General features: G+C 41.1%; 1 protein-coding gene across 1 annotated transcript in view; it reads right to left on the minus strand.

The window, feature by feature from the left end:
- Positions 1-24,652, minus strand: part of PDE7B (phosphodiesterase 7B) — a 335,544-nt gene extending 310,892 nt beyond the window's left edge. The window contains exon 1 of the mRNA XM_053459174.1: positions 24,303-24,652. Within this exon, the coding sequence (XP_053315149.1) occupies positions 24,303-24,323 (21 nt within the window). The 5' untranslated portion in view covers positions 24,324-24,652. The remainder of the gene's footprint in view (positions 1-24,302) is intronic.
- Between the last annotated feature and the right edge of the window lie 566 nt (positions 24,653-25,218).

Consider the following 25,218-nt stretch of genomic DNA (forward strand, 5'->3'; position numbering starts at 1 on the left):
AGCGGGGTTACTTTCAGTAATCAAAGTGATAGGAGAATGCTTGCTTGAACTGTGCAAATCATTAATGCAAATCTGGGACTCCAACTCCAATCACTCTCATGAAGACCATTCACCTACACCTGCTACAGCACCTGAGAAATCCAAGAAGCCTGTTACCAGAATTAAAAAGGTATCTTCTAGGAAACGTGAACCCCTTACCGCAACCGAATTGCAACAAAGGCGTGATGAGGAATCTTGCTTTTACTGTGGCAAAAAGGGACACTGGATCACTCAATGTCCTCTGAAACCAGCTAAACCCTCTGCAACCCACACCAACAAACCCCAGGCCCAGGAACCTGCATGTGACAACAGCAACGCATCAAAGCTGGAGCACACCTTATCTCTTCCCCAACCTGGTGATCCTGGGGTTAACCAATCCACAGTACCTGGAACTTCTGCACCATCTGTAGCCATGTCGGATGACCTCCAGACCATCTCTGATGAAACTGACTGGTCTGATATGGACAGTGTGTCTTCAGATGTTTCTGTTGCTGATACAACGGACACACCCGCAATTGATCACCCCACGGCTGTTTCTGCAGTTGGGACCACCACTCCCATCACTCCCAGGAATAAGAATCGTAGACCCCAAACAGCAAAACACTCCTTAGGGGCTCCTGGTTACATCCTAGCATCTGACGGGACAATTGTGCATCGTAAAGAACTTAACCGTTACGAGCAACAGCTGCGTGAACAGAAGTCTGTTAAGCCTGCCACTCCAGCCTTGAACCAGTGCAGTTCGGTTACTACCCCCCGGCACCCAGAGGTGCCTTGGGTACAGGGCAGCTTCGTGACCCCTGGTGCATGGACAGCCAAGAAAGAGGGAGTACGGAACCGTGCCATCATGTCTATGTATCCAGCAGCCAATACCACTATGTCTTACAACTGCACTGCAGATGACCTTTCCTCAGACTGTGTCATTGCCTCTAACGCAACTGTAGTAAGAAAGGAGGACCTGCACGTATTTGAAAAAGCTCTACGTGCTAGGACTAAGTGTTCTTACCACAGGTTTTGATACTGCCTCTCTACAGTCCCAGGAGCACCCGGAGGCTGCTCCTTGGGGAGGGGGTACTGTCAGGAACCACTTTTTGCTGCCTGAACCATGGCTTTTTCATACCTGTGCCATTTACATCTGCTACCACTAGTGGCCACCCTCCGCCCTCTGGAGCACTCAGAACTCAGGTGTGCCTTGTTACCTGGGTTGAGCCCTAGTGAATACATCCAGCTGGGCCTTGTTACCTGGATTGCCCTGCCTTTATGAACCTGCCCTGCCCTTCACTCAGGGCCTTTGTATTGAAGTCTATGGACCTTCCTGCTGTGGCTCTGCACCTGTACTGTTCCTGGTTCCCTGCTTTTGTGTCCTTCCAAGTGGACTCCCTGCTATTGTGTCCTTCCAAGTGGACTCCCTGCTATTGTGTCCTTCCAAGTGGACTCCCTGCTATTGTGTCCTTCCAAGTGGACTCCCTGCTATTGTGTCCTTCCAAGTGGACTCCCTGCTATTGTGTCCTTCCAAGTGGACTCCCTGCTATTGTGTCCTTCCAAGTGGACTCCCTGCTATTGTGTCCTTCCAAGTGGACTCCCTGCTTTTCGTACCCTTCCAAGCGGGCTGTGTGCCTTTCGTACCCTTCCAAGTGGGCTGTGTGCCTTTTGTACCCTTCCAAGTGGGCTGTGTGCCTTTTGTACCCTTCCAAGTGGGCTGTGTGCCTTTTGTGCCCTTCCAAGCAGGCTCTCTGTCTGTCGCGCCCTTCCAAGCGGGCTCCCTGCCAAAAGACTTATTACCTGTATTCTATTTTGCCATACGTCCAGTTACTTGCTTAGACTATTACCCTTGTTTGCTGGTCCTGTTATATACATAAAATACACTGCTTTACCTGGATTTCTGTTTGTGGTATCTTTGTTTGCATAATCATGCACCGTGGGTTACATACTGAACCCCAAGTATCCCCTGCGCATGGGCTCCTACCCGACCTGATCACCCGAGTCCTGACAACAGGACTCTTTAGTGGTCAAGTCTATCTAGCCTCATTTTTTTTACTTGTCTCATTTTTGGTCATTTATCTCGAATGCTTGCTGCCCATCAAACAAGAGGGTTGGTTAAAAAAAATCACACAAAAAACAGAAGAAAACGGTTTTATGATTTAATGGTACATATGTAGCTTTACACAGGATCATACACAAAGCATTAAGAGCTGTATCTGGCTTATAGTATCTCACAAAAGTGAGTACACCCCTCATATTTTTGTAAATATTTTATTATATAGTTTCATGTGACAACACTAAAGAAATGACACTCTGCTACAATGTAAAGTAGTGAGTGTACAGCCTGTATAAAAGTGACCAAAGGTGGCCAGTTAAATTTACCCATTCAAACCATATATTTTATTAAAAAGGGTATTTCATATGCTGGTATTTTAACACTTATGTGCACTTATTCTACCACAACCTTTGTCAGTTTGTGGTAGTCTTTTTTGTGAATAAAATTACAGCTACAGGTATTTGTCACTTAATCTAAAAGATGAGAATTGGTACTGTGTTAGCCGTAGAATTACAGGAGATAAGTGGAGTTTGAATGATACCTTTATTGGCTAACTGAGTAAATATAAATTGCAAGCTTTCAAGACCTCTCAGGTCCCTTCATCAGGCATGTTATACAACAATGTGAAAGTCTCCCCTTAGTTTCTGGAGCCGTTTCTGGAGCCCCCCAATCTTAAACAACTGATAACCAGGAGTGCCCTGAACAAGTCCACAAAAAATGGCACTTTTCCCTGCCTACAAGGAAGGTGTAAAACATGCACACACATCCACACTGTGGACATGGTGCCTGTACCAAATTCCAATACACTCCATAGGATCAATGGTGCCTTCTCCTGCAAATCTTCTAATTTGGTATACCTTATTATGTGTGCAAAGTGTCCAACAGCCCTCTATGTGGGTGAAACAGGCCAGCCATTGCATAAAAGGTTTAATTCACACAGATTCAACATCAACAACAAGAGAGCAGAGACACCGGTGGGAGAACGATTTTGCCAAAATGGACATAGCATCAGTGACATCAGACTGGTTGTATTAATGGGACTTTTCAAAACTCAGAGGGAGAGAAAAATATGGGAGGTTAAATTAATACTTAAATTTAACTCTTTAAATGCTGGCCTCAACTGGGATAGGGAATTTGTATCCCATTATCACTTTGTAGATTAACAAACCAGACATGCACACAACCTGAACCCATTAGAGTTGTGAATACCTCATGATACCAGTGTTCCCTCTAAGCTGTGCGCTTGTGCACGCGCACATAGCTTTCAGAGGGAGCGCACACGAACAAATATTGTGCGCACAACCAGTAGCGTACCGAAGGGGTGCGGTCTGCTACTGGTTTTGCGCACGGCACCCCTCCAGAGGCACCCCTCCAGTAATGTCCGCCGCTAGAGGAGCAAGCTCGGTTGGGGAGATCAAGGATCTCCCTCTAACCGTCTTTAAAAAAATCAAGGGAGCTGGAGGTCTGTTAATGCAGACCTCCGATCCTGCTCCCTTTCGATGCGCGCGGCAACTGATGCTGTGCGTCGGGATTTTATGTCATATCCCGGCGCACAGCACTGAAGCCACGCCCACCGCCTCCACTGCAAAGGAAGGAGAGGACACAGAAGAGGAAGAACGAAGAGGAGGAAAGGTGACAGGTAGGAAAACATTCTCTGAGAGTGAATTAGTAAGTGAGTGAGAGTGATAGGTGTTATGCTGTAGTTTAAACTGAATGTGAATGAGTGTGTGTGATAGCATGGATGTGTAAGTGTGTGGGGGGGGATAGCATGGCATAGGGAGGCTGTAATCATATTCCTATCATGCTCAGGTTCCAGCATGTACTGGCTGCCTGAGCATCATAGGACTGCTGTTAGCAATTCTATATTTTTTTGTTCAATTTTGGTGTGTTAACCACACCTTTATTAAAAGTAAGTAACACACCAAAATTGGACAGAAAAATTCGAAAACAATATTAATGTATATATATATGATTGCTAACAGCAATCCTACTCCTATCATGCCCAAGCAACCAGTACATGCTAGAACCTGGTCATGATAGGAGTGTGATTGCTGTTAATTGCTGTATTTGCTCGATTATAAGACAAGGTTTTTTTCAGAGCAAATGCTCTGAAAAATACCCCTCGTCTTATAATCGGGGTCGTCTAATAATCAGACCTCAAAGTCTGACTATGAGACGACTAAGATCCAGATCCTGTCTCAACCCCCCCAGCCCCACTTACTGGTACTTCAGAGTCCCCGGTGTGCAGCTGGGGCAGCGTGTAGATGTCTACGCGATTCGCGTAGACAACTTCCGCTGCAGCCGGAAGGAGGTGTGGCTAGCAGCGGGGGTTGTCTGCGTGCATCACGCAGACCTTCCCCGGCTGTCAAAGATCAGAGTTCCCCGCACCGGCACGGGGAACTCTGATCTCTGACAGCCGGGGAATGTCTGCGCGATGCACGCAGACAACCCCCGCTGCTAGCCACGCCTCCTTCCGGCTGCAGCGTGAGTCTACACGCTGCCCCAGCTACATGACAGGAGACTCAGAAGTACCGGTAAGTGGGGCGGGGGGGAGTGTTAAATGGGGGGCATAAGGCATTTCTGGAGGCAGGGTGCTCTGTGAAATGCCTTTTAACCCCCTTAATGCCACTCTGCCTCCAGAAATGCTTTTTTAACCCTCTATACGCCACTCTGCCTCCTGAAATGCCTTAAACCTCCCTTTATGCCACTCTTCCCCATAATATGCCTTTTAACCCTCTAAGTGCCAGAGTGGCATATATGGTTAAAAGGCATATCATGGGGCACAGTGGCATTTAGAGGGTTAAAAGGCATATCATGGGGCACAGTGGCATATAGGGGGTATAAAGCATTTCTGGGGCAGATGTGCATAACTGGGGGGCAGGTTGGAAAATAGAAGGAAATAAAACCAAAATATTTTTCTCAATCATAGTTTTTATTAAAAAAATAGTTTACAATAGTTTTAACTTTTTTCCTATAGGGTCGTCTTATATTCAGGCTTTTTCTTTTTTCCTAAATTAATATTAAGATTTGGGGGGTCGTCTTATAATCAGGGTCGTCTTATAATCGAGCAAATACGGTATATATATATATATATATATATATATATATATATATATATATTTTTTTTTTTGATATATATATATATATATATATATATACCGTATTTGCTCGATTATAGGAGGACCCCGATTATAAGACGACCCCCCAAAATCAAAATATTAATTTAGGAAAAAAACAAAAAGCCTGAATATAAGACGACCCTATAGGAAAAAAAGTTTTACCAGTAAATATTAATTCATGTAAATATATTTTTTAAATTTCCTTTTATTTGCCAACCTGCCCCCCCCCAGTTATGCCACTCTGCCCCCAGAAATGCTTTATACCCCCCTATTTGCCACTCTGCCCCATGATATGCCTTATACCCCTATATGCCACTCTGGCATATAGGGGGTTAAAAGGCATATCATGGGGCTGAGTGGCATATAGGGGGTTAAAATGCATTTCTGGAGGTCCAGAAATGCATTTTAACCCCCTATATGCCACTCAGCCCCATGATATGCCTTTTAACCCAGCATGTACTGGCTGCCTTGGCTTGATAGGAGTGTGATTGCTGCTAACAGCAATCACACTCCTATCAAGCCAAGGCAGCCAGTACATGCTGGAACCTGGGGATGATAGTAGTGGGATTACAGCCTCCCTATGCCATGCTACAACCCCCACCCCCCTTACACATCCATGCTATCACACACAAACACACATTCACAAACATTTAAATACTCATTCATTCCATTAATCACACATACTTCACACATTAATCACACATACTTACCCAAAAACCCTCCCCCACCCCCTTACCTGAACTGCAGATCTCTCACTCGAAGACTTCTGCAGGGGACCGGCTGTACCAGCAACTTCTCTGGCCCCGCCCCCAGAGGAGGGAGGGGGAGATAGAGTTCTGTGAGGAAGCTACAAGCTTCCTGTCCTCCTGCTTCTAACGGAAGAGATGCTGCTCGCGACCGGTAAGCAGCATGGCCCCAGCCATTTTTTTTGGGTCTGATTAGAAGACGACCCCGATTATAAGACGAGGGGTATTTTTCAGAGCATTTGCTGTGGAAAAAACCTCGTCTTATAATCGAGCAAATACGGTATATATATATATATATATATATATATATTATTTACAATATTGTTTTTTTTTTGTCTTATTTTGGTGTGTTACTTTTAATAAAAGTGTTTGTTTTTGTTTTTCAAGGTGTGGGGGGTCATTTTCGGTTTCAGTCAAGTGAATGCTAAATTTTCAGGTCCAGAATTTTCATTTCGGTGCACCCCTATATAGATTATATATATATATATATATATATATATATATATATATATATATATATATATATATATAATAGATACTAGGCCAGACACTAAAGTGGTAGGCCTACACCACATCAATGTTTGTTTTAGTATATAGTGATTGGGGTTATGCTGCATTATTGTCAATGTCTGGCTCAATGTATAGTGATAGGTGTTATGTTGTACCACGGTCAATGTGTGCCTCAGTATATAATGATAAATGTTCTGCTGCACCACTGTCAGTGTTTGCCTCAGTATATAATGATAGCAGTTATGCTGCACCACCGTCAATGTGTGCCTCAGTATATAGTGATAGGTGTTATGCTGTACCACCGTCAGTGCGTGCCTCAGTATATAGTGATAAATGTTCTGCTGTACCACTGTCAGTGTTTGCCTCAGTATATAATGATAGCAGTTATGCTGCACCACCATCAATGCTTGCCTCAGTATATAGTGATAGCAGTTATGCTGTACCACCGTCAATGTTTGCCTCAGTATATAATGATAGCGGTTATGCTGTACCACCGTCAATGTTTGCCTCAGTATATAACGATAGCAGTTATGCTGTAACACCGTCAATGTCTGCCTCAGTATATAGTGATAGGTGTTATGTTGTACCACCATCAATATCTGCCTTAGTAAATAATGATAACGGTTATGCTGTACCCCTGTCGATGTTTGCCTAATGATAGAAGCTATGCAGTTTTAAAGTGTGTGTGTGGGGGTCCCACGTACAGGATCCGCCCCAGGTGCCAAATACTCTAGGTACGACCCTGCGGACAACAGTTTTTCCCAAATTTTTTTTTATCCTTTATGCGGCCTAGAGCCTCCGCTCGTGATTCGCTCATAACTTACTTATGCAGTGAGAATTTCACATTTAAAAAAAATTACAGTAAGTAATACTGTTGTGTAACTAATACTACATTATCACACTATAATGTAGTGTTATTAACCATGAGCGAGCTATACCAAAAACAGAGAATAGCAATTTAAATTTAACATTTGCAGAAAGCATATTGTGCGCACAAAATTTTGGCTCTGCACAAGAGAAATTTTCTGTGCAAACCACCTAAGAAAAATTAGAGGGAACATTGCCTGACACCTCCTTTTATGACTCCAATCCACCTCTGATTTTAACACTATTGACTGATCAAAGAACCTTGCCTTAGACATTTTGATGTTATCCCACTTGTAACCATGTTATTTGACTGATACTTAAAGAGAGGTCTTTCACATTGTTGTATAACATGCCTGATGAAGGGACCTGAGAGGTCTTGAAAGCTTGCAATCTATATTTACTCAGTTAGCCAATAAAGGTATCATTCAAACTCCACTTGTCCCACTTAATCTATGAAGCCAACCAATTCAATTTACCCCATCAGACCATATGTTTTTGAAAACACAAAATAAATTACTACCACAAAGTTTGACAAAGGCTGGTAGTAAAATAAGTGAATGAGAAGTGTTAAAAGTTTATATATATGGTTTGATGAGGGAAAATTGAATTGGCCGACTTCAAAGATGTCCCAAATAGGACATGGGGACAGGAACCCGTGATTAAAAAAAGGTTTTGAAATAACAAAACACTACTTGTACTTATTCTACCATAATTTGCAAAACATGAGATTGGGTATTTCTAAACGCAGGACAAATAGTAGAGATCTATTTAGCATTTTCTTTCATTAGCTTTTATAGATTAATTAAAGTTTTTTTCCAATACAAGTAAGAAAAGGTGCTTTTTTTCACAATTTATATTTTTATAGGAAATCAGATATGACCAAAATAATGGTATCCAAAGAAAAACCTTCTTGTTCTGAAAAATACTCCAATATAAACTTGTGTGGGTAAACTAAATAAGAGAGAAGAAAATTACAGCTAAACACAAGCACCACAAAAATGTTAAACCAGCCTTGGCCATGAAGGCAGGGGCGGGCTGGGCCGGGGGGCAGGGGGGCAATTGCCCCCCAGGCTGCCCTAAATCCGGGCAGGTGGGCTGGACGGACGACCGGCAGACGAGCATTCAATGTTTAGTTAAAAACTAAGCGGCCGCGAGCAGGATTGAATGCGGCCGTCATGCGTACCTGGCGGGGGGGGGGAGGGTCCGCCCCGGCTGCCGCTCATCTGAGGGGTGCCAACTGTGGCTGTGCGCCGGGACTTGATGTCAAATCCCGGCGCACAACACTGAAGCCACGCCCACTGTCTTCCATGCTCAGTGCACCGGAAGGATAGGAAGAAGAAGTAGAAGAAGAAGAAGAGGAGGAGGAGGAGGAAAAGTGAGAGTGAAAGAAGAAAAGGTAGGAAAGAGTGGATTAGTAAGTGTGTGAGAGTGATGGGTGTTATGCTGAATGTAAGTGTGTGAGAGTGATGGGTGTTATGCTGAATGTAAGTGTGTGAGAGTAATGGGTGTTATGCTGAATGTTTGTGAATGAGGGTTTCAGATAGCATGGATGTGTAAGTGTTGGGGGATATCTTGGCATAGGGAGTCCGTAATCACATTCCTTTCATGCCCAGATTCCAGCATGTAGTGGCTGCCTAGGCATGATAGGAGTGTGATTGCTGTTATAAATTATTTTTTGGTCCAACTTTGGTGTGTTAACACTTTTATTGGACAGAATAATTCAATGACAGTATTAATATTATATATATATAATCACACTCCTATCATGCTAAGTCAGCCAGCACATGCTAGAACCTGGGCATGATAGGATTGTGATTGTTGTTATATATATGTGTGTGTGTGTGTGTATATGTTAATATTGTTGTTGATTTTTTTTGTCTAATTTTGGTGTTACTTTTAATAAAGTATTTTAAAGTTTTTTTTTTGTTTTTTTTTTCAGTTTTGGCCAAGTGAATGCTGAATTTTTAGTTTCAGTCCAGAATTTTCATTTCGGTGCATCCCTACTATATACTATGCCAGTCACTAAAGTGGTAAGCCTACACCACATCAATGTTTGGCTTAGTATATAGTGATAGGGGTTGTCAGTGTCTGGCTCAATGTATAGGCACACATTGACGGTGGTACCGCGTAATCCCTAAGCAACAAATATGCTGTACCCCTGTCAATGTTTGCCTAACCATAGAAATTATGCAGTTTTAAAGTGTGTGTGTGTGGGGGGGGGGTGTGCCACATACAGGGTCTGCCACAGGTGCCAAATACTCTAGGTACGCCCCTGCATCATGCGGCAGTCAGACCCAATGGCCATGCCTCAGCTCCTCTTCCCATGTCTTAAAAGTGGTGGGATGAAGAACTGAGGCATGCGGTGTGTGCACGCCGGCCACTTTAATTTCATTAGGCGCTGGTGGAGTGACTGCCGCACGACGGCCGCTTTCAATGTCGCTCGCAGCCGCTTTGATGGTGCAATGGGCCAGTTGACTAGACTTGCCCCCCAGGCCTTAGGCTGCCAGCCCTCCCCTGCATGAAGGGTACAAAAAGAAAAGAACAGCCTGGTCCTTAAGTGCTTAATTACAAAAATACTCTGAACCAGTTTTACGTAACTGCTTTATTATGGCCTTTAAGATTTAATGGCCAACAAAAGCCCGTAGTTTCAAGATTTGTGTGCCCCCAGCCGTCCATATTGTTAAAGATTTTGCAGCACACTGTGTCTTTGTAGCACATGGCAAATTAACTCTGTGTTTAGACCAGACAATTCAGAAAGCAAGAATGCAAAAACAGTAATTGTACTTGCAAGAATAGCTTAATCTAAATGATGGAGCAAACAAAAATATAAAATTTTATGTAGCAGAGATAGCTTCATAAAGCTATGCTTGCAGACAACTAGCACTGTCTCGACAGTCCTCCCATTTAATAAAGAAGTTAGAGAGTGGTTACATGTATAGCAAGCGACAGGGTCTTTAACAATTTAACTTGGTGATCAGTAAATTACCAATAACCAGCATCTCTCTTGATTTGATTGAAGCCTTTGCATTGTAAATGCAAAGCTTTCATACTTACATACAAAATGTGCAATACTTTTAAAGGTGGCATAATAATGGTTCCTACGGACTGCCTTGTTTGTGGCCCTTCCCTGCATCATAAACAAGAGTATACTTCACGATGGATCAATCATTTTTTTTATAATGTGCTATGTTATCATGAAGGATTTAACATTCACTCTTTTCATGAAGGCATGGTACATGGTGGAAAGGGTTAAATGTCCACCTCCTGCACCTGTTGCACTCAATCAAAATAAGTCTGTTGCACACGGTATAGGGTCGGAGTGGTGGCCTATACTACTTTCCATCTACTTCAAAGCATTGAAAAAGCACCCAGGGTGATGGATGTTTAGTCAGAGTTATAAGTAGCAGAAAAGGCTAAGTGCTTATGATATTTTACACATATCAGTATTGTGAACAGTGCTAAAGACCTCCATCTACAGAATGATATTGACATTCTGGAGAGAGCTCAGAGAAGAGCTTCTAAAATGGTGAATGACTTGCGGGATAAAAATACATGAAGTGATTTAACAAAGTATAGGAGGAAGGTTCATTTCAAAGGAGGAGGATGTTAAAACAAGAAGGTCAGAGGCTTACAGTTAAGGTATTATGGGAAACTTTAATCTCCCTGATGTATACTGGAAAAACCAAACGGCAGGGTCACCAAGGAGTAGAGATATCCTTACAGCCAATTAGTAGAGGAGCCAACAAGGAAGGATACTGTGATTGTTTTCAGATGTCACTGTAGGAGAGTGTTTGGGCTCTAGTGGTTTAATACAAGTAGAGATGTTGCATTGGACCATACTAAAACAAAATTTTTAGCTTTAGAAAGGCAAATTCTGAAATAAAGGAATTGGAGGTAACTCTTTGGTTTTACCATTTTGTTTAGCTGCAATTTCCTTCATTTAAAGTTTCCACTAGATATGCGTAAATGGGCCAAAAATGATTCAGACAAATTTTCGCCCATTCATTTTCGGCAAAGAAAGTCGTTCCTGTTATGCGGGACCTAGGACAACACAGGATGATGCACCCACTATGCAGAGACAGTAGTGTCATCACAGAACGGAGAGGTAGGTAGGAAGTTCAAGGCAGTACAGGATCAGTGGTAAAAAAGCGTAATCAGGAGGTTCTGAGGTCGGGGCAGGCAGCACAGGATCAGAGTCGAGAAACAAAGCCAAAGTCTGGTACACGAACGTATTCAATCAGTAACAGGAATATATGTGAAACGAGAACCCAGAGCGAACACACAAGTGACTCTTTGAACGGGCACTGTGGAAGCAGATTTAAATAGGGCAAATGGTGGGAAAAACAGAGAAACAACCAATGGGAAGCGGGGTGACGTCTAATGGCGTCGGCGCGATAAACAAAAATAGCATCTGGCAGATGCTGGGGTGGTCGAGCGACGCAAGCGTGTCGTGGCAACTCGCTCATAACCCTGTGAGTGCTGTGGACACGTCGCGGCAGCTCGTACAGAGCCGTAGGTGCGTCGTGGGTGTGCCACGGCGGTTCACATGGCGCAATGCGACCGCCATGCGCGTGCCGCGTCGACGCCCACGTCCCTCCGTGTACGTGCCGTGCGCACGTACCACGGAGAGGACGCGTGCGCGTCATCGCGCAGGAGTCGCCCACCTGTTGCCGACCGCCGTGGGACCGCAGTGGATACGGTTAGGTACAACATTTGTTTTGGCTGAAAATTCAGGGGCATTTTTGATTCAGGAACAAAATTTGCTGCCTGGTGCCCACTCACGCTCATTCACTCTCTCTCTCACACTCTCTAAATGTTTCCCTTCCTTCTCTGCCCATCACTTCTGCTTCTACCGATCACTTCCGCATCTTCGTACGCATCCTCTTCATCTGTTCTCTTCTTTCTTTTCTATCTTCAATCCTTAATCTGCTATCTTCTTTTTTCGCCCACATCTCCGCGGATATAATCTGGCGACAACTCCCGCCAAAATGGCGGCTCTGCAGTGACAGATGGCGGATGTTCCTGCCGTGTTATGTCTGCGGAGATGCGGACAAAGAAAGATACCTCAGGGATCAGTATTGGGACCCATAGTATTTAACATTTGTATTAGTTATATTAAGGAAGGTCTTAATGATGAAGAATGTATATTTGCAGATGACACAAAGGTTGGCAACAGGGTAAAACTTGCCACTGAAACAAGTTAAATAAAAAATTATTTAAGTAAATAAAAAAATGGTCAAGCGTGTGGCTGCTGCAGTTTAATGTTGGTAAATGTAAAATAATTGGGACGTACAAATCCCTAGGCAGCATATAACAGGGGGACACTGTTCTGTTAGTGACATCATAAGAGATGGATTTAGGAATAATTATATCTGATGACTTAAAGGCAAGCAGTAACTCAATAATGCAGAAATCAAGGTTCTGGGCTGTATAGCGAGAGGCATTTGTAGCATGAAGGGTTAGGTGGTTATGCCAGACAGAGTATTGAGTACAGTTCTGGAGACCCCAGAAGGGTATTGGCAGAGAGTTCAAAGGAGGGCTATAAAAAATTTAACTGGTTTTCAGGATTATCGGGAAAGAGTAAGGGAACTCAATACATATAGCTTGTAGGAATGAAGAGAGAGGGGAGATCTAATATAAATATGTAAATACTTCAAGAAAGTACAGGATGCAAGCTGATTTGAAATGACAAGCAAAGTTAGAACAAGAGGCCACAGTCTAAACCTAGAGCTTAGATGTTATATAGTTAAGTTCTACTTCATTGAGTAGTAGATAAATGGAACAGCCTCCCGGCAGAAGTAGTGGAGGTTCATACAGTTAGGGAATTTAAACTTGCATGGGATAGACATAAAGCTATCCTCACTATTGAACTAGATAGGAACTCAGAAATTGGGGCAGATTAGATTGTTTTAATGGTTCTAATCTGCAATTGAATTATATATTTCTATGAGCCTCTACATCAAGAAAAACAGGTAGACTTATCTGCTATCAAATTCTACATCTTCTTGAGGGAGATTAATCCAGAAAGAGGCAACCAAATAATAGACCACAGCTACCTTGAGCTCCTGTGTGGTAACCAAGACTTAGATTTAATAAATCTTATACAACAATGAAACCGAACAAGTTGCTATCAATATTATTTCCAAATACTTGTTGAGGATCATTGTTCAAAAACATTTGTAAAGCTACATGTTGTCATTGTTATACAAAAAGGGGCATTCATTGATAATGTAGATATGGTTAGCTTGCTACTATTATTAAATAGTAATTCGATAAAAACAAATTATAATCTGACTAAAAGAAATTTGGAAAATTTTCAGTTGTATCCGTTAATGTCAAATTGCACTCAGAGGTTTTGCCCCAGCACCCAGGTTGCACACATGGGAACTGCCACCTTTCTTTCTCCTCCCCTTTTTATCTATCTCTTCCCCTTTCTCACTATCGCACCCCCCCCACTTGCTGAAGTCGTTGTTGGGAGTCCAAGGCCTCTGTTTCGCTGCTCTGCCTCTACACGCGTGGCTTCACTGCTGAGCGCATGAGTACATGCAATTAATTTAGGGGCAGTTATGGTTGATGGGGTGTTTAGGGTTAATTTAGGGGCAGTTATGCTTAATGGGGTGTTTAGGGTTACTTTAGGGGCAGTTATGCTTAACGGTGTTTAGGGTTAATTTAGGGGGATTTATGCTTAATGGGGTGTTTAGGGTTAATTTAGGGGCGGTTATGCTTAATGGGGTGTTTAGGGTTAATTTAGGGGCAGTTATGCTTAATGGGGTGTTTAGGGTTAATTTAGGGGCAGTTATGCTTAACGGGGTGTTTATGGTTAATTTAGGGGCAGTTATGCTTAATGGGATGTTAAGGGTTAATTTTAGGGGCAGTCATGGTTGATGGGGTGTTAAGGGTTAATTTAATTAATTTAATAAAGTTAACTTAAGGTGCAGTTGGAGGTAAAGGGGAATGTAAATCCTGAGGGCAGTGATTATTAATCTATTTATTTATAAAAGTATGGTGATTATTATCTGAATGATTCGAATCCCAATGAAGGCAGAGAGTCGTTCAAAGATTCGGATCTTACAGTGATCCGGATCTTACAGTGTTGCTGTTGCTGGCCGGTACTTCCGCCGGGGCCTCTATAGTGGAGCACTGGAAGGTCATGTCACGCCGGCGCTCCGTCAAAGAAGCCCCAGAGGAAGTGCTGGCAGCAGCGGAGGTTGTCTGCACGCATCGTGAAGACGTCCACCGGCTGCCAGAAAGGAGGATCCAGGTCCCCTGCAGTGCTGCGGGGGATCTGGATCTTAGTCTTATAGTCAAACCTCTACTTCTGCTGCAGCTACACCTCTTTGAAAATCCTTACCCTTGGGGAACCTTTTAAAAAAACATCTATAATATTGTGCTGCCTGCCCAGGTCCAGTGCCTTACTACTACTACTGCTGCACCTTTTTTACGTCCTTACACTGGGGAAACATTTTTTACATTTTTATAATTCTCTTTTTTTGGACCACTCTCTGTAAACACTGGAGAATGTTGTGTCGGAAAATCCCAGTAGATCAACAGTTTCTGGAACACTCAGACCAGCCTGTCTGGCACCAACAACCATGCCATGTTCAAAGTCAAAATCCCCTTTCTTCCCCATTCTAATGCTCGGTTTGAACTTTAGCAAATTGTCTTGACCACGTCTACATGCCTAAATGCATTGAGTTTCTGCCATGTGATTGGCTGATTAGCTATTTGTGTTAACAAGCAACTAAACAGGTGTACTTAAAAAAGTGGTCAGTGAGTGTACATCAATAACCAACAATGAAAGAAATTATCTAGAATTCTGCTTTCAAAATGTTATATAAAGTGCGACATTGTCATATTTGAATGATAGAAGCACTTTAACCCCTTGATGACAATTGCTGGTCCGGGCACGTCACGGAAAATCAAGGCCTTAATGACAAATGACGTGCCAGGACCGCCACGTCTTTAAACGGGTGCAGAAAGCGATCTATTTTCGCTTTCTGCACCGAAACGGCGTTGCTGTAATGCATTCAGCAATGCCATGATCGGCACAAAGGGGCCATCTCTGGCCCCTCCCCGGGGCGTCAACATCCGCCATACTTTGTATGGCGGCGGACGCCCGTTTTAAAAGCGTTTAGGAGGCGATCAACTTAAATGGTGTCGCTGGAATGCCTCGATCAGGAGGCATCCAGCGACACCAAACACTTACCTTGGGATGGACTGTGACGGATAGCGGTCACAGCCGCCGCTGCCGGTGATCTTCACTATCGGCAAGATGGCGACCGCCCTGAAAAAAAAATAATAAAGACGAAAAAGTTCGCTAGATGGTCTCCAGACCCTCTAGAGAACTCTGGCTCCACTTGCAGGTTGAATACAGGTACTGCATTCACCATGCAAGTCAATGGAGCCCAGCTTTCTAATCACAGTGTGATTAGTAAAAATAAATTAAAAATAAAATAAAATTAATAATAATTAGAAAAAAATTGTAAAAAAACAGTAAAATGTAAAAATAATTTCCTACTGATGTCACTATCAGGGGAACCTTCAAGTTGAAAAAAAAATGTTAGCATTTTAGCTTAAAACAATTCTCGCATGGAAAGAGTTAAAATACTGGCATATTAAATGCCCATGGGGTGTCTACTTTTAAAAAATATATGATTTGATGGGGTAAATTGAATTGGCCAGGTTCAACAAGGTCCCAATTAACACGGGGGGAAGGATGGCCACACATCTAATTTCCAATTAGAAAAATGCACACGTACCACATGTGGCCTTTTAGTTCCCACCAAAAATGACAAACCCATGCATGTGGGGTATCACTGTACCCAGGAGATGTTGCTGAACACATATTGGGGTGTCGTGTGACAGCGGCATATACCAGGAGCTGTAAATTCATACATAAAGTAGGTGTGTGTGGGAAAAATACACACACAAAAATACTACTGCAAACTTTGAAAAAATGCTGGTGGTAAAATGTGTGGATGCAAAGAGTTAAAATACCAGCATTTAAAATACCCTGTGGTGTCTAGTTTTCAAAAATATATGGTTTTGTTGGGCACACTGAAATGGCCCGGCTCAAAGATGTACCAAATAGGGCATGGGCAGTGGATCCCCAAATGCCAAAGTTCAACATTGAAAAATGTGCATGCCCCAAATGTGGCCCTTTTGCCCCCAAACAGCCAGGCAAAATCATTCATGTGAGGTATCGCTGTACTCAGATGTTGCTAAACACATATTGGGGTGTTTTATGATAGTGACATATACCAGAACCTGTTTATTCATACCTGAAGTAAAATGTGTGTGAAAAAACAAATGCAAAAAAAATTACTACCATAAAGTTTGACAAAGGCTGATGGTAGAATAAGTGCTTGGAAAGGGTTAAAATACTAGCATTTGGAATACTCAAAATATTCAAAAATATATGACTTGATGGGGTAAATTGCATTGGCCGGGTTCAAAGATACCCGAAATGGCACATGGGGGGAAGAATTACCAGATTTGGAAAAAATGGCTTTGAAATAGCAAAATGCTACCTGTACTTATTGCCCCATAATGTGTAGAAAAAAGCAAAAAAACATAAAAATATTGGGTATTTCTAAACTCAGGACAAATAGTAGAATCTATTTAGCAGGTTTTTTTATTACCTTTTATAGATGAGTAAAAGATTTTTCAACTAAAAGTTAGAAACAGTCATTTTTTTTTACATTTTTCACCATATTTTATACTTTTTTTTTAATAGTAAATAATATGATACAATCAAAACAATGTCATCTAAAGAAAGCCCTTCTTGTCCTGAAAAAAACAATATCTAATGTGTGTAGGTTCAGTAAACGGGAAAGAAGAAAATTACAGCTAAACACGAGCAGTGCAGAAATGTTAAAAAGGCCGTTGTCACGAAGGGTGCAAAAAGTAAAATCAGCCTTTGTCACGAAGGGGTTAAAGATCTTAGGGTGTGAGTCATGTCTGTGGATGCTGACAACTTCCTTTGAGAAATTGTCAAAACACAAAATGGAAAAAGTAAGTTGACTTCAGAACGATGTAGGTGCTTCCAGCAGTGATGTATCTTCTGCATGTATATATTAAAGCCAAAATCAGGTTGAATGTTGGCCTCGCTCTAAATAAAGTACATTTTGTATATTCACAATTTTTCCTAACAATTTTCACATTTTCCTTTAAGAAAAGGTCAATATCATAGGAGTAAATAGGGTATTGGAGGGACAGAGAATGGTCTACTTTGGGCTCAGCTGAAATGGACAGACATTTGTATCCATATCACAACCACTAGTCCTTCTATAATGCTGTAGCCATTTGTATTTTGTGTTTCAAGGCACTGAACATGCTATATGATAGTAGAAAAAGTATACAGCTATGACTGTGCTTATATAAGAGCTGTAAGTTTTTTTCAGCTGCTGCTCCTTTCTCGCTCTTTTTTTTTTATTGTAAGGGCCACCATGAAGTATTCTGGAGCCCACTTATGACCCCTAGGGTAATGAAGACTCTTCCTTTATTGACTTGGCCCTGTGTACCCATAAGTCCCTGTTTTCATCACAGCATGTTTCTTGCACAATCACAATCAATTCCAAAGTCCACCAGGACCAATGACTAATGTATTTCTTTGCATTAAATAATTTTAATCCCTTTCTCCTTTATGCCTGTTTTTACTGCCAGTAAATTACTCAACGACCATAGCAAATGTCAAACAAGAGTAATCCGCTGTTTTCCTAACATGTAATATCTCCTGTTCCTAATCCACTTTCACGTACAAATACATTTACTTCCTGACAGAAGACTTGCGCTGTTTAAGAACAGCATAAACATTACTCTCACATTCTGAATGGTAAAACTTCTCATTACTAAGGATCGTCAACAAAGTACATAAATTGTCAAAAAAGCATACATTGTAGATGTTAGACAATAGATGGTGTGGAAGTTGAAGAATTTTGCTAATTGTGGATGTCAGCACAATGATCTCTTTACCTAATTGCTTATTCTGCTGATAGCAGATAAGATAACACTACAATCACCTGTCTACCTAATTTCTTAGTTTACTTATGTCTTGTTGTGTCTTGGAAGAATATGTACATATGGTATGTTTTTGTGTGTTTTCTTTGCTCTAAGTGCCTTGTTGCAAAAGAATCAGAGTCCGCCACGACAAAGGACAAGTTGTCCCTTTCTTGACCTTCTGTAAGTAAAGATTTCACATGTCTGGGGGGGGGGGGCTATTTTTTTCTTGACCTCTTTAAACTGCGTGTCAGCAAATTAAAGTAAATATACCAACAGATGGCTAGACAATATGCTAATATCTGTTTGCGCTTCTTTGCCTATATATTGTTAGAAAATTAAGGAGGGGGAGAGAAGTCTGCGAACTGGACTCTCCCCTGAACTTGAATAAAGAAGCTCTTGCTTACTCAACTCATTGAACTGGTGTCGTCAGATTTCTTGCCGACATTCACAATGGTTTTAATGTTCTACCATGAGTATTGTTATAAAGTAAATCAAGTAGAATTACATTTCAACAAACACAATATATAATGGTATGTAAACTGTATGTTGAGTTTTAGTCAAACTTTAGTTTAATGCAGGCATGTCCAAACTTTTTTCGAAGAGTGCCAGATTTGATGAAGTGAACATGTGCGAGGGCCGACCATTTTGCCTGACATTCTTTGAACCATTAAAATTAAATGCAAATTAACTATTTTATGCAAAGTTTATTGAAAACGGCATACTTTTCATTTTGTGACTTGGATGACAAATCTAAACAGGTGTTAAATCACTCTGCCTTTAATATAAAAAAAAACCAGATCTATATTTGAGCAGCTTATCTGTGGGACCTTAGCAGTCTGGAACGCGGGCCGCAATTGGCCCTCAGGCCGGACTTTGGACATGCCTGATCTAATGTATAACATATGAGGAAGTATATGTCATAAACTACTTTCTAGTTTAAGATGGACTCCATTGAGACAGAGATCCCTTAGTTGAAGTTCACTAAAATTGTTGACTTTGGCACTGCACTTTGACTTTAAAATCATAGAACCTGATATTTGAGACAGCTGTAGGTTTGTAATAAACAAGCAACCGTCTTTCAGTTACATCAAAACTTGGAATTATAAGCCTTTGAGCACTTGGATTACACGTGACTGTGTGGTGCCAGCAACTGAAAGCAGTTAATAGTAGACTTGGGCGCCGGTGGTGTCTTCATGTTCGCCTGACGTCAGTAACCCCTGACGTCGAACCTACAGATTTCCACTTCCGTCAACCCCTGCGATGCTGCGGAGATAAGGTAAGCTAGATGGGGAAGGGACCAGGGAGATTAGTAGACGAAGACTAACGAGAAGATTCTTTGTGTTGTGTGTCTTCGTGTACGTTTTACCGCCACTATATTCTATTTTACGTTTCTTCGGAACCAACACGAAAACGCACTCTTCGTGTTCGTTTTCATGTTCGCCCGATGACTAATGCACAAGTCTAGTTAATAGCATCTGGACATTTTGTGTGATTTTGGGTGAAGCCACAGTCTTAGTAAAATAAATTTATTAGGATTTCCCTTGTGTAAACAGATAAAAAAGAAACCCATGTACTGAGATGGCATTGCCATTAATGTGTTAAGACCTAGCACAGGATTTCGTATAACACAGACTTAGTACCTGCCTTAGACTCAGCGGGGTTTATTCACCACAGTAAGATATGTGGATTTAACTCTCTGCTTTTACTATACATTATTTTACTATACATTATTACTATCCTTGGCCAAGGATAGTAATAATGTGAATAGCAAAGAGGCTCCTGCATAACGCATAGTTCAATTTGTGAGGTAAGAAATCTCACTTATAAGCTATTTTCATTCAAGCTCATTCTTCTGTAGTGGGACTGTCAGGGACAGTAAACAGTCCCTTTAGGGTGAATCGCTGATGCCAAACTGATGTGGCTATTTGTTATGGCATGTACTTAGTATTAAGGTTATTAGTGGTTTCAGCTCTTTCTGTACACGGTCCAACCACAATGATTTTCTCCTGCAATAACAGCTGAGGTAACCCTGCACAAAGTATAGTTCAATTGACAAAATTTGAATTCACTTTGGTTGAATAATGTCTGCTCAAACCTTTATGAACAGAAAACTAGCCATGCTAAACCTATATAATTGAGTCAATGGGCTCATACTTCATTGTACCTGAAAACTCACATGCAAAGTCCTGCTTTAGTGAATAAATCCCTTAGTCTTGTGCAATCGTTGGCTCTTCCCCTACTTATTTTGAAGCATTTCTAAAGAGACGTTAAAGCGAGTGCATGGGATGCAACACGCCCAATAGCCGCTACAATGCAGGGAGCTGGGCTGGTACAACAGAAAGTCATGTAACCTTGGTGAACCCTCACCCCTGAAATATATTCAAATGTTTATAACTCGTATTACATACCGTAATAAATATAGGTAAAGAGTAACCCCTTAAGGACCAGGGCTTTTTTTTACACTAAAGGACTAAAGAAATGTTTGTGTCTTTATTATGTCGCTGTTCACCTTTTAATGTCACTCTTATTTAATTAATGTTGTACAAGTTAGACTTTGTTTTAAAGCCATATTAATAAGACGTTATTTTGTATAAAAAAATTGAAAAAAGGTAACAAACATTTTTTTGCAGTTTTACACATATATAAATTGTACACAGCTAGCGCTAATGGAAAAAAATACCCAAAATATATTAATTAAATTGTCCTGGTTTGGAAACTACTCTATATGGCCAGGATTTTTTATTATTTTGTCTGTTTTAGGGTAAAAATTGTGTTTTCTTGTCCAGAAAACAGGCGACTGCAGAAACAAAAACACTATTTTATGCTCAGCAGCATCCCCAAGTTTGTTTAGCTGCCCCTCAATTCAAGTCTATATTTTAGGTAACCAGAGAGCACTGTAGGATGCGGGAACAATTCTTTCAGGGCTAATTTTTTTTACTGCTCTCCGTTAGAGAGCAGTCCTCAGTGTATAGAGAACCTAGTTGTGATCATTTATGACCCCTGGGATCTGTATGAGCTGGTGACATCACTTGTCACTGGTGACATCACTTGATAGGGTTCCCCTGCACAGCAGTCAGAGGAATCCTATGGTCAGCATATCCACACATTGTGCGATCAGACAGTGAGTTACAGTGGCAGGGATCAGGTTCTCTACAACCCTCCACAGGGATTCCCTATATACAAATCTTGGTTACAGCTGTCAGGGTGCAGACTAGGCTGTCAAATTTGACAGCCTTATCTCAGTTCACCGACTGATAAATATGGAGACTTTCAATTTTCTGTTTATGTGCATGTTTTTATTCGCCATACATGCATAGGTGTCAAAAAACAATTGCTTAGTCTACCTGAAATCTATTTGATTAAATGGTTTCCACGCGTGAACACAACGCAGATGTACACATGGATGGAATTTGTGATTTTTAGGTATATGTGTGAAATCTGGAGAAATTGTAGTCTGGTTTAATCACCGACTTCTGGAATGCACACAGGATTTTGCTGGAGTGGTAGCACCACGTGACTAGGGACAAATCACCAAGCAAAAGAAAACAAGCTTTAGCTGTATTTCAGTATGGTCTAAGAAAATCTTAGCCACTCTCGGCTAATGTGCACAGTGTCATAACATACTTGGAACACGGAGGAAAACATAATTGTAAATTACATAACTTCCCCTTCCCGCTGCAAATAGACAATTCCAGTCAATAGCTGATATTTTAAGCTCCTTAGTAATTTTCGGCACGCAAAAGTATAAACCACAAAAGGAGGGTGTCACATTTTTGGGTGAACTAACTGTACCTTCTGTAACAGGGGTTCAACATGAACACCAGTTTTAAGGTCATCTAAAGGCTGATTATTAAAGAGTTTATTATTAGTGTAAAAGACACAGCCCACCAGATATAGTAAAGGAAACGGGAAAGCCAGATTCATGCCTTTACAACACACAAAGTCACTGTTTTCCAAGCAAGCACTGCAGAATAGCAATTGTATATTCACAGCACATAACCAATCCTCTGCATTTTTCTCTGCTAATATACATACAGTCCTTAACTCCTTTGATGCTTGGTGTACAATAATCTTTAACGTTAACTAATAATGATGTTTTTTGTAAATTTGCTGAATGTTCTGAGTAACTGGGGGTAAAAAAGCATTTATTCCCAAATCCCATCCATGTAATTGTATAATTCAAAATTTCTATTTCTACAATGCCTCTTTCATGAACTGCGGCAAAATACAAGAAATCATTCATCATAAGAAATATTTTTTACAACGGCTTCTGCAATTTAACGCAATATCACTTTTCTCCTTAAGATGACAGTATATGGCCCTATGGGAAGGGAAGATCATGGATTATTTAAAGGGACATTATGCAAGGAAAGTGGTCACAGCCGGAGAAGTTTCCTTTAAAAAAAAAAATGTTTTCCTTTCTGCTGATACTACAATATTAATGCGGTCTTTATCACATGTGCTAAAGCGTGTTCATTTTAGAAAAACAGCAAGCAGCCCCCCTTTTTAGGACCTTCTTCTTTGCATGCCATGCTTGCATGAAATCTAAGGGATCTATTTTTTTAAGTGCATATCCGCTTCTGAAAAGGTTGAAAGAAAACATTCAATGACCAAAGACATGATTTACACACTATTAGTGTGGGTATAGTCCAAACATTTTATTCAGCTGATGTTTCATCACGCAAACAGAAAAAAATATTATTGTGCCTACAGCTGCGTAGTTACGTCTCGTGACATGCATTGACTGTATCCTTCTATCCGCCAAACTGTCTTTACCTGTTGTTCTCTTCGCAAATGCAATGCAGTGGCTTCTACGGGCAGACTGCAGCAAGTTCTACAATTCATCATATACGGTATTTCTTTATCGTTAGCAGCTAAGGAGCTTTCTTTCCTTTAGCCAGTTGACTGCAGTAACACATTAGTGTTCGGACGGAAGGAAAATAGAAATAAAGAAATATTTTGCTTGATATCAGACTTGTGAATTAAAGTATGTAGCAAAACATGTAGCAATATGGAGGTAAAATGAAATGTGGAGGTGTGGGAAAGATACTATTATTTGTCAATATGCTTCGTAAATACAATATTATATAAACCGTAGCCCCATAAGATACATATGTGTTTTCTTCACATCACTTGCTAACGCAGGCTAAGAAGACTTACATGGCTTGTTGAATTACATATATAAATATGAGTGTGACAGGGGAAAAAACATACTACCTTGATACAGGCCCTCATTTTTAATGTTACCATGACAAATACATCACAGGAACCCACGTTAAAATAAATACAGAGGTCAAATTAAAAACATTTAGGCATGTGTGTTATCAGGTGTTAAGTTGCGCAATACATACTCCATGTCATATTCAGACATGACCACTCAAATCATTATAAAAATAGACCTGTTATCGTTATGATGTTAAAAAATTGTGTTTTTTTTTTCTTCATTGTATCTGGTAAATTAAGGAACAATGATTGGGGCTAGAAGCCTTTTTTAACACTGATTCTGACAGCTTCTACTTTTGCGATGACAGCAGCAGGTAGCAATAAAACTTTATCTAAAAAAATGCATGAAATGACAAAATAACGAATGATAGACACTATTGTATCACCTAAAAAACAAAGGTAAATAAATCCATCAATCCACCTACCATGAACTACAATTCCCATCATGCACAGCCAATAACTGGACTGACAAAGTCTGTATTGCTTAACGGAACTTTCATATTTCTGCAACGTGCAGTCAGAAACATCGTGTAATTGACATTCAGAACATGGCCTTAGAAGCCAACGTACAATAGTCATATCAATAAAATATGTATACAACAGCCTGTTACTATGGAAATATAGATATATATAACTATCATTGCTGAAATCCAAATAAAGAATGGATAGAAATAGGGCACCCCCCCGCATTCTTTTTTCGGGTCCCCTTCCTCATACAGCTGGATACAAGCTGTCTGGAAATGAAATATAGCGGTTACCTACCTCAACCATTAAACAAGACATTTAACCATAGCTGCAGCTCTGTGAAATCCGAATGCCTTGAAATCTCTGCTCGGTGCTGCTCGTACATGTATGTAGACACTCGTGCTGCAGAGTCTAGCAACACCATCCAGGATTACGTGTGTGAATTATTCATTGGAGAGAAGGGAGTGTTAAATAAGGGGAAGTAAACTAACAAAAAAACTAAATAAAAATACAAACAGCTGATTAAGTGGGTGGAAAGAACCAAACATTTGAGGGGGGGCAATAGCACTTTTTGATGACCCCTTTGATTTGTGTGGATCTTGTGGTCTGCTGCAGTGGGACTGAGTATGACTGTTGCAAGGAGCAACAGCGGCTCTGCCTGTGCAGCTGGGAGGTGCTGAAGTAAGTTGCCGCTGGCAGACAGGAGCAAACCAATCGGCTTTAGCACTGTGAGCTCGGGAAAGTGTGCAGCCCTCTCTATGTTTCCTCATTGCCAATGTGACGTCAAAGCACTTGGAGTTGTTTTTTTTTCTTCACCCCCTCTTCTCCCTTTGCTGCATGCACAATTCATTCCGCAGACCAGCTATGGGTGGAATGTGCTGCAGAATTCAAGCCTTTCAAAAATCCACATATTTTATTGAGACGCGCATAGAGTTTTAGGGGAAAAACGTAACACTGAGATGATGTTGCACAAATACTTCATGGTCAAATTGCATTAGCTCTAAGAAATGCACATTTTAGGATGGGTCATTGTTTGGGTTGGATTAAATGCTCGTGGAATACGAGGTCATTCTTTAAAGCGAGGCTTGTATTTGCTACACGTGGCCAGTGTGTAAAGTTTTGAGCAAACACACTTTAACCCTTGAGGATCCATAGCAGGCGAAGACTGCTACATATTGTACCAAGTAAACATCTTAAAACATAGCATCGTAAT

The sequence above is a fragment of the Spea bombifrons genome, chromosome 3 (assembly GCF_027358695.1).
Source record: "Spea bombifrons isolate aSpeBom1 chromosome 3, aSpeBom1.2.pri, whole genome shotgun sequence".
Classification (NCBI taxonomy): domain Eukaryota; kingdom Metazoa; phylum Chordata; class Amphibia; order Anura; family Pelobatidae; genus Spea; species Spea bombifrons.